Source organism: Alligator mississippiensis, chromosome 15, assembly GCF_030867095.1.
Source record: "Alligator mississippiensis isolate rAllMis1 chromosome 15, rAllMis1, whole genome shotgun sequence".
In the NCBI taxonomy this organism is placed as follows: Eukaryota; Metazoa; Chordata; order Crocodylia; family Alligatoridae; genus Alligator; species Alligator mississippiensis.
The window spans coordinates 12,620,425-12,634,928 of NC_081838.1; the positions used below are offsets into that span (position 1 = coordinate 12,620,425).

Consider the following 14,504-nt stretch of genomic DNA (forward strand, 5'->3'; position numbering starts at 1 on the left):
TGAGCAAGGAGGGGACGCGGGGTCCGGGGCTGCAGCGCCCGCCCCGCCCCGCCCCGCCCCGCCGGGAGCCCCGGGCACGGGCGAGCGGAGCGCCCCGGCCCCGCCGAGCCCGAGCCCTTCTCTTCCGCCTGCGGCGCGGCCGGCCCGGGGCGCTGGCTGTGGCCGCCCCGATTCCGGGGCCGGGCTGCGCCGCGGAGAGCCCGGAGCCCCCGGCCCAGGCACGACCCCGGTGCCGGTGCCCAGCAGGGCTGCACAGGCAGCGGCCCCCGGGCCTGGGGCAGTCCGGGATGCGGCCCAGGAGCGGGGCCGCGGCGGACAGTGCTGGGAGAACTGGCCCCCCTGCTCGGGGCCGGGCCGGGCTCTTGCGACAGGCGCTGGGGGTGTTGGGCAAGGGGATGTGCTCACCTGGCAGGACGCTGATTGCGCCCCGGCCTGCCCGGGTATCACAGGGGTGCTGGCAGGGACCCAGGCATCAGGCCAGAGGCAGGTTGAGGAGGAAGTGACACCGTCCCTAGGGAGGGTGTGATCAGGTGACACAGGGATTAGGATTGAGGTGTTGCTTAAAAACCAGGCAAGAGCCAGGTGTGGGCAGGCGTTGGGTTGCCCCAATTGTAGAGGAGGCTGTGGGGAGGCCGGACTGCTGGCACTGGCGTTTCCCAGGGACGACAGCATGCGGCAGCCCCGACACACGGAGGTACTGGAGCAGCCCCACTCTCGACACCCCTCGCCGCTGGGCCAGGCTGTGTGGACATCGCTGAGGCTGGAGCAGCCCGTGTTCACCTCCCTTTCTTGCTCGCAGCTCCGGGTGCTGCTGACATACGCAGGGCCCAGCCGCGAGAGGCGGGCAGGCAGCGTTGGCACCATGTGGGCTGGCTGTGCCCACATCTTGGCCTGGCTCCTGCTGATCCAGGCAGCGCCCAGGGTGGCAGGTGAGTGCTGCGGGTGAGCCACGGGGCAGGGGTCACTGCAAGGGAAGCTCAGCCTCTGCTCCTTGAGAGGGTTGCGCTGGGGTGTGGCTGCACCGGAGCCCTGGGTATGAGGCTTCCAGGGGGAGGGAACTTGCTTCAGAGCATCCGCCAAGCTCAAGGACAGGGCAGGAGATCCTTGCCACAGTGCTTCCCAACCTTTTTTAATTTGTGGACCCCTAAACATTTTTTTTATGGAGAGGCAGACCACTTTGAACTGTAAGTGTGGGTGTTCACATCCTTCTGACTGATCACAGTCATCCTTCATGGACCCCTTACACCAGGGGCAGGCAATTATTTCAGGCAGAGAGCCGCTTACTGAATTTTGGCAAGCCATCAAGGGCCGCATGACAGGCAGGCAGGGGCAGATAAATATTAATTTTCCAAACTTTTTAGGGGCCCCATGGGCCAGATAGAATGGCTTGGCAGGCCACATCTGGCCTGCGGGCTGTGTTTTGCCTGCCCTTGCCTTAAACATGGTCTACAGACCCTAGAGGTCTGTGGAGCACAGGGTGAAAACCACTGCTCTACAGGAAGTTGTGGGGAAGCCCAGACTTGCCCCCAGGACCCCCTGCCTGCCCTGTCCTTCTGTGACCCTCTCCCCGCCCCACCCTAGGCAGCTGGCCCTGCAGTCCCAAGTACTTTGGAAAGGACTTCATGGTGTGCGAGTGCAATGCCACGTACTGCGACACGCTGGACCCTGTCACCCTCCCACCTGTGGGCACTTTCGTCAAGTACGAGAGCAGCAAGGCTGGCAAGCGGCTGGAGCGCAGCGAGGGCAAGGTGCAGAGGAACCTCTGGGCCCCAGGTACCGTGCAGGGGCTGGGCTGGGCTGGGGCGCTGTTCTTGTGCCCGTGCTCATGGCTGCCTGGCCCTAAGCAGTGCTGCGCTCTGCCCTGCAGGTTTCATCTTGACCCTGGACACGGCGCAGCGGTACCAGAAGGTGAAGGGCTTCGGCGGATCTGTCACAGACGCAGCCGCAATCAATATCCTGTCCCTGTCCCAGAAGGTCCAGGACAACCTGCTGCGGTCCTACTTCTCCGAGGAAGGTGAATGCTGGGGCGAGGGCTGAGGCAGCCAGAGGGAGATGTGTGCATTCGATGCCCTTACCCCCCCTGCCAGGGGGAGCTGGGCACCGGGGCTGTGAAATCTTTGCTCCTGCAGCCCCATGACCACATTCCTGCCCCCAGGCATTGAGTACAACCTCATCCGCATGCCCATGGCCAGCTGCGACTTCTCCGTTTACCCCTACACGTACGATGATGTCCCATACGACTATGATCTCGTGCACTTCCGTCTGAAGCATGAGGATACAAAGCTGAAAGTGAGCAGTACCCGGGGGGCTGGGTGTTGGTGTGGGGAGTGGAGGACCTAGGGGTGGGTGGGAGGGGGCAGGGAGGTGCTAGTCTGCATTCTAGCTAAACTCCCAGGGCTTTTCCTGCTGTTGTGGTGTGATCCAGGGCACCAGATGCTGTTCCCTGACACTGGCAGGGGTGTTAGGCATTCATTCTGGCCAGCAGAAGAGCCACTTCCTGGGATCCCCGTGCATGGTGGTCCCCTGGCCCTGCTCCCCACCAAGGGACCCTCCCTGTGTAACATCCAAAGCCTGTGGGTACCTGAAACCTGCCCAACTGGAGGTGCTGAGAGGAAGGCATGTCCAAACAACCCCCACAGCTAAGGTGACCCCTGAGCACAAGCGAGTGCCAGATGGGCTGGTCTATCCCACTACATCTAGGATGCTGAGGAGCTGTGAGAGGGAGCCTCTTGGACTGCTGGGCGGGGGGCTGGGGCCAGGGTCAGGCAAGTAGTTCCCATAATGACCCACAGCAAGCTGGTCCCCTCTGCGGTCTCCTCAGATCCCGGTGGTGCACCGGGCACAGGCCATGTCCAAGAGGCCGATCTCACTGTGTGCCAGCCCCTGGACCTCCCCCACCTGGATGAAGACCAATGGGGACGTGAAGGGGAAGGGCAGTCTGAAGGGCAGTGCAGGTGACAAGTACCACAAGACCTGGGCCAACTACTTTGTCAGGTGAGGGGAACCCCGGGGTTGCCCATAGGGCTGCAGTGGGGCTGGGCCCTGCCCCCAGGCTGGGGGGGCCTGGCCCGAGGAGAGGCCGGGAATGCTCATGTCTCCAGTGCTGCCCCAGGTTCCTGGACGAATATGCCAAGCACAACCTGACATTCTGGGCGGTGACGGCGGAGAACGAGCCCACAGCTGGACTGATCAGAAACTACCCCTTCCAGTGCCTGGGCTTCACCCCCGAGCAGCAGCGGGACTTCATCGCCCTTGACCTAGGCCCAGCGCTGGCCAACAGCTCGCACAAGGGCATCCAGCTCATCATACTCGATGACAACCGCATCCAGCTCCCTCACTGGGCCAAAGTGGTGAGTCCCTGCCCTGCCACAGCCCTTGCTCTCAGTTCAGGAGGTGCTGGCCAGTGGGTGATTTCTCTCCTCCTCCCTGCTCAGGTGCTGGGGGATGAGCGGGCTGCTCGCTATGTTAACGGCATCGGCGTCCATTGGTACCTGGACTTCCTGGCACCCATCGAGGACACTGTGCTAGCTACCCACCACCTCTTCCCCAACTACTATATCTTGGCCACTGAAGCCTGCGTTGGGTCCAAGTTCTGGGAGAGACCTGTCGTTCTGGGCTGCTGGGACCGGGGGAACATGTACAGCCACAGCATCCTGACAGTAAGGTCCCTCAGTGTCCCCACATGGTGCCCCCGGCCTTGGGAGCGGGTGTGCATCCCCCCAATCCCTGTCTGCGCTGAGCCCCCACTCCCTGCAGAACCTGAACAACTACGTCACAGGCTGGACCGACTGGAACCTGGCGCTGGACCTGGAGGGTGGCCCCAACTGGGTCAAGAACTTCGTGGACAGCCCCATCATAGTTGACAGCCGAGAGAACATCTTCTACAAGCAGCCCATGTTCTACCACATGGGGCACTTCAGGTGGGACACTGCTGCACCTCCTGCAGCCGGTCATGGCAGCCTCCCGGGAGCCCCGGGAGGCAGTGACTCTGTGGCATGTGCCCCTGGGCTCTGTGTTGCTCCAGCTCAGTCTTGGGGCTGCCTGTCCCCTCTGTGTGCTCACAGCACTGTTCTTGTCTTTGCAGCAAGTTCATCCCTGAGGGCTCACAGCGTGTGGGGCTTGTTGCTTCCAGGTCATGCAAGAAGTGTGCCCTGGAGTATACGGCCTTCCTGCGCCCTGATGGTGCCGCCATTGTCGTGGTCCTGAACAGGTGAGTGGCATGACCAGCAGCAAGCAGGGAGCCCAGGGCTTGGGACCTGGATCTGGCCTTTGTGGAGAGTGGGGAAAGACTAAGGCTAATGACAGCTTCCTCTGGAACAGCAACCCGGCTTGGTAGCCTGAGGCTGGTGCTGCAGCTCCTTGCAGGCAGGGAGGGGACATCTGCCCCTGCCTGTGCTCTGTGCAGTGAGGAGCGTGGGGAGCACTGGGCTGCTGGAGTGCCATTGGGATCCATTGTGGCATTGCTTTGGGCTTCTGAGGGCCCCTGGGCCATTGTGCCTCCACCCCAGCCTGGTGCACAGATCTCAGGCCATTTGGGGAGGCAGGGGGGTGCTGACCCCCAAATGCTGGAGCCAGTGGGAATCTGTCACTAGACCCTGAGCCCAGGGCATGTGGCTCATCCTTGCTCGTCATTGTGCAGGTCTCACCAGACCCTACCCCCTCCCCTTCCCTGCAGGTCGCTGAGGAGTGTGGACTTCAGGCTGGTGGACAATGGCCGTGTCATCAAAGCCACATCTCCGGCTCAGTCTATCCAGACCTACCTGTGGAGGCGGAGGTGACTGGGCCTGAGAGTCCAGTGAGAGAAGGCCTTGGCCAGCAGCATCCATAAGCTGCCCTGTGTGGCAAGAAGAGGCTCTGGCCACTGCTGATGGCACCAGGGGGGTTGCATGGTGGGTGCAGGTGCCTCCCCCAGAGTGGGTCCCTGGCCCCTTGGTTGCCCCAGACAAACCCAGGGAGCTGTCACCCTTGTGACCACTTAGCTGCCTCATTGGGCTTGGACACATGGGGGCATCAGGATGCCGGCACCCAGAACGGGTGCCTTTGACTACTATTTAAATGGAAATAAACATGCTAATGAAGCATGGGCATCTGCATGTGTCTGGGCACCAGCCTGCTCCGCGTCAGCCCTGGCCAGGCAGAAGGGGCAACTCCCTCCCTGTCCAAGCTACTGTTCTGCTGGGAGTATAGAGCTCTCTGCCTAAGCCAGGCATTGCAAGAGCCCGTTGCTCTGGTTGTGGCAGCATGCTGGTGCCAGCATGGACCGGCGTGTGCCCTTGCCCATGTCCCCTGGTCAGCAGTCCCGAGAGGCCTTTGGGCAGAGATCTGGGGGATACTGCTGGGCTGAGGTCCCATTTCTCACTTGCAGAGATGCAGGTATGAGCCCAGCTCTGTGCTTATGGCAGTCTGCAGTGGTAAGCTTCAGTGGTTGCTGCTCCAGCTGAGCTGGGCAGGGGTGCGTTGGTGGGGCCCACGCCAGGGGGGCCTGTCAGTGCCCTGCACAACCTGAGGCCTGGCCTCCATGGAAAGGCCCTCACTCAGGCAGCGTGAGCACCAAGAGCTGCCCCAGAGCCTGGGTGGCCTGACCGTGGCTCCTGGTGAGCACTGGGTAAGCCAGGGCTGTGCATGCTACAGCACTAGATAGTGGTGCACTCATGAGCCACCTCTGGGCACGCTTGCGAGGGCAGGGAACACGCAGTGGCACATGGGGGCAGGGCAGTGTCACGCATGCCCCAGCTGTTGTGGGAGGCCCTGTGGATGTGTTGGGTGGAAGGTGCACCAGGGCGCATTGTCCAGAGGCTCGGAGACGGGGGCACGGGTCGTGGCCAGCACTGTTAGGCTTGCAGGATCCTCCTTTAGGTTCTTGCTTTGCTCCTCTTCAGTGGCCCTCCCTAATGAGCAGGCAGCCGGTGAAAAGCTGGCTGAAGCAGAGCTACTGCAGAGGTGGTGGCTGCAGGGCCCCAGCACCCCAGCACAGCAGAGCCGAAGTCAAGACACAAGTGTGTCTGTTCAGCCGCTGTTCCCCACAGCAATTCATGGGCAAGGTGAACAGCATCAGGGCAAATGCTGCAACGCACTTGCACCCCCAGTCTGTTCAGAGCTGGCAGGGTCTGCCTTCTCTGGGGTTGAGTCACAGTTTTGCTTTCCTGAAGCAGAATGAAGCCCCCGGGCCCCTTCCCAGACAGGCCTGCCTGAGCCCAGAGCCGCAGTGGTAAGTAGTGGGGGGGGAGCCTGGCTGGAGGTCCCGGCTCCCTGCCCTGTTGGGGCTGCCTGCCTGGGGCTCTGGGGAACCTGCTGCACACCCACGGCCCGGCTTCTGCTGGGCCTGCAGGTTGCAAGCGCCATGACCCTGCTGCAGGCAGCACTGCCCTGCTGCAGCAGCACTGGTCCAGCAGGGGGTGCAGTGGCTCCGGTAGTGTGCAGTATTGAGCATCTCCCTGCAGTGGGGCCGGGCTTCAGGCAGGGACGGTGAAAGACCCCTGGGAAGCCCAGCTGTGGTGCAGGGGTGACCTTGGGGGAAGTAGAGGGGGCCAGAGGGGCTGAACGTAGGCTCTGTGCTGGCCCTGGGCTGTCCCCACTGCAGCCTGGTACCCAGGCAGGCTAAGGGCCACGGAGCTCTGCAGTGTAGGCATTTGCTGGTCACGGGTGCAGCTGCCTGCACCATGCTATGCAGCACCATGCCTATGGGACACCAGTGGGACAGCACAGCTGCAATGGGTGGGTGAGGCCACGGTAGATGCGGAGTGGTTGTGTCAGCCTCTCCCAGCCCAGCCCAGCCCAGCCCAGCCCAGATCAGCTAGGTGAACTAGCCTGCCCCGAGGCCTGGCCTCTGGCCCCCAGGCCTTTCCAATGGGTGGATGGGGAGGCCAGGGTCCCCCCCAGCATCAGGGTGTGCCCTGGCCACAGGCCCATCCTCAACCCATGAGCAGGCTCTAGCTGCTGTGGGAGGTGCTTCCTGCAGCTCCTCCAAGCCCATCTCCAAGTCCCAACAGGCCCCAGGCAGGCACCTGCCACCCCCGTTCCTGACTCAGCTGCCTCCAGTGAGATGAGGCCTCCAGCACTGCACCAGGCAGGCAGAGCAGAGCGAAGATCCCGCTGGGCTGGGACACGGGAGGGGGAGTGCAGCAGCATCTCCCATCCCTAATGGCGGAGCCAAGGGCAGGACTCGGCAGGGCTCTGCCTCCCCTGGGGTAGGACAGCATCTTGCCCCAGGAGCCCCAGCTGGACCAGGCTGCCAGGCACAGCCAGAGTCCAAGGCACAAGGACAGCCTGGTGCACCCAGCGTCCTCCATCCATTGTGGGCTCCAGCCTTGGTTGGGGTGGCCCTGTGTGATCCCTGCCCATGCTCCCTCTCTCCTCTCCAGCCGCATCCTCCTAAGGCCTAAATGAGCAGGTGCCCAGATAAGAATTTGGGGCCACACAGGTGCCTGCCCACCCCAATTCCCTTCCACAACCCCTGCAGTGATGCCCATTCCCCATCTCCCCCAGGGCGCAAGTCGCAGTCAGGGGAGGGTAATGTCTGTCCTGTGCTGCAGCTGCAGCCACCTGGGGGGAGCTGCCCAGCTGGAGTATGTCTCAGGCCGGGGTGGGGAGATGCAGTGCACCAGGAGCTCACAGGGCTGTAGCTCTTCTTGGCCTCGTGCCCCAAGTGCTCAGCTCCCCCTGCATGACCCTGCCAAGACCCAGCCCAGCCTCTCCCTGGGAGCAGCAGCTGTGAAGAATGGAGGAGAGAGGCCCCAGCTCAGCACTGCTTGACCAGAGCTGCAGTGTCCTTCCTCCCCCAGGAGCCTTGTCGTGCCGCGGCTGTGTGTCTCAAGCCCGTGTCCCTCTGCCCCCTAAAGGCGACGAGCTATGTGCAGGGCCTCCTCCAGCATTGTAGGCCCTAGTACCACAAGAGAGCACACCTGGAAAGATCCTGCATGGATGTGTGTGGCAGCAATTTGCACCAGTTCTGGTGTTACCAGCTCTGCTCATGCTGGCCTGGGGGAGCTCTGAGTAGCTGGGGCAGCTGGTGCTATGGGGTGGAGAGGGCTGGGCTGTCCTTGTATGAGGTGCCAGAGTGTAGGCGCAGGGATAGGAGCCCCGTGGTGCTGCTGACACCTGGTGGCACTGAGCCCTGTGGTATACAGCCCCGCATTTTCTTTGCTGCGCCTAGGCCTCATTGTGCATGGAGTGGAAGGGGCACAGGCTTCACTGAGAACCCCAGGAGCCACAGCCCTTACCCAGGCCCCAAGCCACAGCGGTGCAGGGGACAGTCCTGTGGTGTGGTCACCTGTGGAGGGGAAGGCTCCATGTTGCAAGGGGAGAAGCAGGAGCTGCAGGTGTGGCCAGCAGTGGTAAAACCCTGTAACAGCCTGTGCGGGGTGTGAAAAACCTGCTCCCAGGCCTGAGGCACAGTTGTCCTGGGAAAAGAGACTCTGGCTCTGGCATCGGAGGGCGGGGGGTCTGGCACGCACTGCATGGTGAGCAAGGTTCAAAAAGCTTGGAGCACGCGTTGCAAAACCTCCTCCCCCGCCCCGAGGAGCCCTGAAAACCAGCTCAGAGCCGGGGCTCGCTGGGACTTGCCTTCCTGCTGCGCAAGGAGCTCCTGCCTCCTATAAGGCAGGTGCACCACCCCTCACTTTCTGCCAGTGGCTGAGCTGCTGCTGGGGTCCCGGGGCTCTGGTCTGTGGCCAGGGGCTGTTCCAGGCTGGCAGGCGACTGGGCTCGTGCTCCAGGCAGGCAGCAGGTGAGCCCGCTGGCCTTGGCGTGTCTGGGTTGGGGGCCACAGATGGGACGGGGGGTGAGGGTTGGGGGGGGAATGACAGGCGCTGGGGGTGCAGAGGATGCTGAGCATGTTCCTCTGGCTGGTGCTAGTGGGATGTTGGGCACTGAGCCTGAAGGACAGGGGGAGACCAGGCAGGTGTGGGGCAAGTGCTGGCAGAGACAGAGCATGCCCGTTCTGTTAGTGAAGTCACACGGTGGGGACTGGACATGTCATGCCCCAGGCTCCCTGGGGCTACGGCTGGCTGCCTTCCCTGCTCTGCATTGAGGCCCAGCTAGAGGGGCTGCCCTGCGCAATCCCCCATCCTCGTCCTCCCCAGCACATCTCCCAGCGAGCGAAGCTGCCCAACAAGCTCCTGCGGCACTTACCTGTGCTGTGTGGGGCCTGCCTGGGCGTGCACTGGTTGCAGGTGTCAGGGCAGTGGCACCAGGGGCAGCATGCCCTGCAGAGGGGCTGGCTGCAGGCACTGTCTGGGGCCACGGTGGGGAGCAAGCGGCTGAGCCAAGGCTTCAGTGGCATCTGCCTGTTGAGCAGAGCATGGCCCTGGAGCCCGAAGTACTGCTGCCTGTGGGGTTGGGGAGGCGCCGTCCTGCCCTGCCCCACAGTTGGGTGTGTGGACATGAACACAGAGATGGAGGAGGGGAGGAGAAGCTGGAGTGGGTGAGAGGGAGTGGAACAGCGCTGGGTGGGGCAGAGGGAGTGGGTGTGGAGGCTGGGAATGCCGCTGGCACTGGGCGTAGGGAGGCTGGCGTGGGCCTGGTGCGGCTCAGGTGGAGCAGGAGCGGCTGCCATGAGGAGTCTGGGGAAAGTAGCGGGGCCCATGGGTGCTGCTGGGCCATTTTGCTCTGCTCCTGTCACCCCTCGCTGCTGGGCAGGAGCAGGAGGAGTTGCACGTGGCCAGGAGGCTTCTGCGCTCACTGTCCCTGCCCCACCGCAGCTCCAGATGCCGTCGAGACGCACAGGGCCCAGCCATGGGAGTCGAGCAGGCAGTGTTGGCGCCATGTGGGCTACCTATGCCAGTGTCCTGGGCTGGCTCCTGCTGGTCCAGGTGGCTCCTGAGGCAGCAGGTGAGAGCTATGGGTGAGGACGAGGGCAGGACAGGGGCACATGAACCTCTGTCCCCTGGGAGGTGCATTGGTGTCTGGGGGAGGCCAGAGCCCTGGGGTTGGGCACACAGTCAACACCGTGCCCTTGCGCCATGCAGCTCTGGGCTCTGCTTCTCCACCATCCTCTCGGTCTCTCCCTCCCCTGCAGGCAGCCACCCCTGCAATGCCCGCAACTTCGGGCATGGCTCGCTGGTGTGCGAGTGCAGTGCCACATACTGCGATACGCTGGACCCTGTCACCCTTCCGCCTGCCGGCACCTTCCTCATGTACGAGAGCAACAAAGCTGGCAAGCGGCTGGAGCGCAGCAAGGGCGGGGTGCAGAGGAGCCTCACGGCCCCAGGTACTGTGTGAGGACGGGCCAGGCTGGGCTGGGGGCTGTTCCCATGATGTCTCTGAGCAGTGCCGTGCTCTGCCCCGCAGGCTTCCGTCTCACCTTGAACACCACGGAGAGGTACCAGAAGGTGAAGGGCTTTGGCGGCTCCATCACAGACTCAGCCGCGATCAACATCCTGTCCCTGTCCCAGGAGGCCCAGAACAAGCTGTTGCGGTCCTACTTCTCTGAGGAAGGTGAGTGTGGGGAGGGCGGGGGCACGGGGCCAGGCGTGTGCCCCAGGGGTTCTGACCTATGCGCCTCCGAGGTGCCACCTGGAGACCGCTGTATTTTGGAATGGGCCAGGCAAGGGCACCCCAGCTGGAGCTGCCTGGGTGGGTGCAGGCGGCAGAGCCCAGCTTCCAGGCACTGAGCACAGAGTGCTGGGCACTGAGCATGGAGCCTGGCCAGTGGCCGTCTCTCTGCCATGCCTGCACAAGGCCCCCCAGCATCCTGGCAACTGGTGCCACTAGCCCTGGTGCCACAAACGCCTGATCACCTACCCCCAGGCATCGAGTACAACCTCATCCGTGTGCCCATGGCCAGCTGTGACTTCTCCGTCCGCCTCTACACGTACGCGGACATGCGGGGGGACTTCGCCCTCAAGCACTTCAGCCTGACCGAGGAGGACACCAAGATGAAGGTGGGCAGGGCTGGGGCCTTGAGTAGGATGGAAGGGTTTGCTCGGCTCTCCCATGCTCCAGCCTGGCTTGGGATGTTCCCTGCAGCCTGGTGGGGCTGGGCTGGGCTGGGCTGGGCTGGGCATGCCTGCCCTGCCCACTGGCATCTCTGACCCCATGGCCTGACTGAGCTGCCCATGGCCTGGTGGGGCCAGACCAGGCAGCATGGCCAGGCAGTGCCAAGCCAGCTGTGGCCATGACCCACTCTGAGGAGAAGGGGCTGCTGCCTATAAGTCTAGAGCCTGTGGGTCCCCCTTTCCCTCCTGCCCTTTGTGGGTATTGCTTCTCGGCCTTTTGGCTCAGATCAAGCATGATGTCTATGCTTACCTGGCAAGGGAAATGCCGTGACCACCAAGGCGGCCTTCCTAGTCTCACCTGGGGAAGACCGCTTTCCTGGCACGGGGATAGTACCTGCGAAGATAATGTATAGTAAACCTCCCACTTAGCTGCTGGAGTGAGAGGTCTTGGCTTTATGCCCACTTTATGGAAAGGGGAGACTCCTCTCTAGCTTGCTCCTGCGGCCATATAGCTGAGGACATGCAAAACTTGAGGGCATCTGAACCCCAAGCCTCCAGGCTTGGGCCTTCAAGTAGGATGCCCACCAAAGGATTTGGAAACATCTGAAGCCCCAGATAGGGGTGGAGGATGTTTGCCAGGAGTAGGGCCACTTATGGTTCTGGACTGACTCATGGATTTGGAATTGATTTGGCAAATTTGGTTTGCAATACAGAAAATTTAAATTAAAAAAAATGTCTGGAGCCTGGGGGTCCTGGCTGCTGTCTTGCTGGAGGCCATGGAGGGAGGAGCCTGGTCCTGTCTGTCTCAGGCCCCTGCCTGGGGTCTTTCCTGCTGCCTGGGGCTGGGACAGGGGAAAGCCCCACCCCGCAGCCCCAGGCACTTTGCAAGCCCCTGCCTCCCACCCTGCAGATCCCGATCCTTCAGCACGCGCAGGCCATGTCCCGGAAGCCGGTCTCGCTCTATGCCAGCCCCTGGACCTCCCCGACCTGGATGAAGACCAATGGGGCCATGACTGGCAGGGGCACGCTGAAGGGGAAGCCAGGCGACAAGTACCACAAGACTTGGGCCAACTACTTCATCAAGTGAGGGGCATCCAAGTGGAGGCAGGGGCGGGGGTCTTGGTGGTACGGCTAGACGGGGGGCTGCAGTGGGGCTGGGCCCTGCCCCCAGGCGGGGGGGCGGGGGGGGGGGCCTGGCCTGAGGAGGGGCCATGGCTGCTCACGTGTCCGGTGCTGCCCCAGGTTCCTGGATGAATACGCCAAGCACAACTTGACTTTCTGGGCAGTGACGTCCGGGAATGAGCCCACAGCCGGGGAGATCGTCTTCTACCCCTTCCAGTGCCTGGGCTTCTCCCCTGAGCACCAGCGGGACTTCATTGCCCGTGACCTGGGCCCCGCGCTGGCCAACAGCTCGCACAAGGGCATCCAGCTCATCATGCTCGATGACCAGCGCGTGATGCTGCCCTACTGGGCTGAGGTGGTGAGTCTGTGCACTGCTGGGTCCTGCTGGGCTCCCCCCTTACCCCACATGGCCTGGCCCTTCCTACCCCATGGGGATGGGAGAGGCAGGGCCCTAGTGACCCCCTCGTGCCATGCTGCAGGTGCTCAAGGACCCAGTGGCTGCCAGCTACATCAATGGCATCGGCATCCACTGGTACCTGGACTTCCTGGCACCCATTGACCTCACGTTGTCCATGACCCACCATCTCTTCCCCAACTACTACCTCCTGTCCACCGAGGCCTCCACGGGCTCCTACTTCTGGGAGCCCCGGGTGATCCTGGGGGGCTGGGACCGTGGTAGCAAGTACAGCCACAGCATCCTGACGGTAAGGCCCTGGCACAGGCGGCCTGTGCCCTGCTAGGGGAGGGGGGCAGGAGCTCAGCTCCCTGCAGCGCCCTTCACCGATGTGACCCCCCCGCAGAACCTGAACAACTACGTCACGGGCTGGACCGACTGGAACCTGGCGCTGGACCTGGAGGGTGGCCCCAACTGGAGCAAGAACTACGTGGACAGCCCCATCATCGTAGACAGCAGCAAGGACCTCTTTTACAAGCAGCCCATGTTCTACCACATGGGCCACTTCAGGTAGCGCATGACTGCCATGTGCCAAGCCAAGCATGGTCGCGTGTGTGATGAGGTGTGTCCACGACTAGCTGGGTGCACTCCTGTGTACGAGACCATGTGCGACCCAGTGCAGATGGTATGTGTTGGGACATGGCAGATCTGGGGCCCTGCCTGGGCAGACATGTGCGGCTGCTTCTGCACACCCAGGATGAAATGCTGTCCCGGTATCAGGGCCCAGGCCAGGCCCCAGCAACTACTTTGGGGCACCCCCCTCCCCCACCCCCGCATCTCTACCCTTATGGCTATGCCCTTATTTCTGCAGCAAGTTCCTGCCCGAGGGCTCACAGCGTGTGGGGCTGGCCGCAGAGCAGAAGTGCTACCAGTGCGAACTGGAGTACTCAGCCTTCCTGCGCCCCGATGGTGCTGCTGTGGTTGTGGTGCTGAACAGGTGAGCGGTGCGGGGTGTGGGAGCCCTGGATGGGAGCATGGGGAGGGCTCAGACCAGCCTCGGCTGCCAAGGGAGGTTCTGACCTGCCTCTGCTCCTCCCAGGACCCCCAAGGACATATCCTTTGTGATCTCTGACCCTGGCATTGGCTTCATTGATGCAGAGGCTCCAGCCGACTCCGTCCAGACCTACCTGTGGATGCGGCAGAAAGGGGACCCAGGAAGGCCCCCCCAGGGTCCCCAAGCATAGGGGGAAGAAGAAGGTGCCCCCCTACACTGAAACCCCTCAATGCGTTTGCCCCATCCCTCCAGGGAGGGGCTTGGGGATGGCCCCACGGAGCTGCCATGTCACCTGTCAGCTTTCTGCCCACAGGTGGGGGGCCTGCATGACCCAGGGGTGCTGCTAGGAGGGCCCCAAACTGTGAGGGCCATGATGCCCACTCTTTTCTAGACATTTTCATAAAATAAACTGGTTTTTGCACTGCACCTAGGGCCTCCATCCTGTACAGCCGCTGCAGGGGTGCAGGCAGGTGGCAGTGCATGGGCTGCAGCCACAGTTGTGAGTGCAGGGCATGCAGGGGTCATCTGAGCTGTGGAGGCAGCATGGCTGGAAGGCTAGAGCTGGGCCTAGCCAGCTGGTCACTGGGTTTCCTCTATGTGGCTGCTTCCACCCATGCTCCTAGCCAGTTTCATGGTCAGCGAGAGGGCAACGGAGCTCCTCTGTGCAGCTGGCACCTGCCCACAGCTCCCAGTGCCAGGGAGGGGGTGGCCAGGGCAGGGCCGCCTGGAAGGTGATGGCTGGAGTCAGGCAGACGGGGAATGCGCCTGGAGCCCTGACGTCAGCGCTCCTTGCTTGCTGGGCCGGGGCCGAGGCCAGGGCCAGAGACAGAACGGGGCCGCCGTGGTTTCTCCTGCTGGAGCGAGATCCCCCTTGGCAGTGTGCGGGGCTGGCGGCAGCCGTGTTCCCCCCACGCTGGAGCATGCGGCACATACTTCCTAAGTGACGTTATCCAGGGCAGCCTTGGGGGGAGGGGAATCCTTCCCCCCTGGGGCCAGGGCC

General features: G+C 62.9%; 2 protein-coding genes across 3 annotated transcripts; both read left to right on the top strand.

The window, feature by feature from the left end:
• Window positions 1-60: 60 nt before the first annotated feature.
• Window positions 61-5,079, top strand: GBA1 (glucosylceramidase beta 1). 2 transcript variants are annotated; one of them, XM_014604081.3, is made up of 10 exons: window positions 76-929; window positions 1,582-1,773; window positions 1,868-2,014; window positions 2,156-2,289; window positions 2,822-2,994; window positions 3,113-3,350; window positions 3,435-3,659; window positions 3,757-3,920; window positions 4,085-4,210; window positions 4,676-5,079. In XM_014604081.3, the coding sequence occupies exons 1-10, from the start codon at window positions 671-673 to the stop codon at window positions 4,776-4,778; spliced, it is 1,761 nt and encodes a 586-aa protein (XP_014459567.1). In that variant the 5' UTR covers window positions 76-670; the 3' UTR covers window positions 4,779-5,079. The 2 variants fall into 2 exon arrangements, 1 of the variants encoding a protein (XP_014459567.1); XR_009457502.1 differs by lacking the exon at window positions 4,676-5,079 and having other exon boundaries at window positions 61-929; window positions 3,779-3,920; window positions 4,085-4,173.
• A 3,433-nt stretch (window positions 5,080-8,512) lies between these two features.
• LOC102572708 (lysosomal acid glucosylceramidase) lies at window positions 8,513-13,930 on the top strand. The gene is made up of 11 exons (XM_059718691.1): window positions 8,513-8,725; window positions 9,699-9,828; window positions 10,016-10,207; window positions 10,288-10,434; window positions 10,747-10,880; window positions 11,845-12,017; window positions 12,177-12,414; window positions 12,536-12,760; window positions 12,857-13,020; window positions 13,322-13,447; window positions 13,550-13,930. The coding sequence occupies exons 2-11, from the start codon at window positions 9,705-9,707 to the stop codon at window positions 13,692-13,694; spliced, it is 1,668 nt and encodes a 555-aa protein (XP_059574674.1). The 5' UTR covers window positions 8,513-8,725; window positions 9,699-9,704; the 3' UTR covers window positions 13,695-13,930.
• The last annotated feature ends 574 nt before the right edge of the window (window positions 13,931-14,504 follow it).

Coding starts and splice junctions, on each gene's coding strand:
- GBA1 (XM_014604081.3), top strand. CDS start 671: ATGCGGCAGCCCCGACACACGGAGGTACTGGAGCAGCCCCACTCTCGA. Junction 2,995..3,112: donor TGGGCCAACTACTTTGTCAG/GTGAGGGGAACC, acceptor GTGCTGCCCCAG/GTTCCTGGACGAATATGCCA. Junction 3,921..4,084: donor TACCACATGGGGCACTTCAG/GTGGGACACTGC, acceptor TTGTCTTTGCAG/CAAGTTCATCCCTGAGGGCT.
- LOC102572708 (XM_059718691.1), top strand. CDS start 9,705: ATGCCGTCGAGACGCACAGGGCCCAGCCATGGGAGTCGAGCAGGCAGT. Junction 10,208..10,287: donor GAGGAGCCTCACGGCCCCAG/GTACTGTGTGAG, acceptor TCTGCCCCGCAG/GCTTCCGTCTCACCTTGAAC. Junction 12,018..12,176: donor TGGGCCAACTACTTCATCAA/GTGAGGGGCATC, acceptor GTGCTGCCCCAG/GTTCCTGGATGAATACGCCA.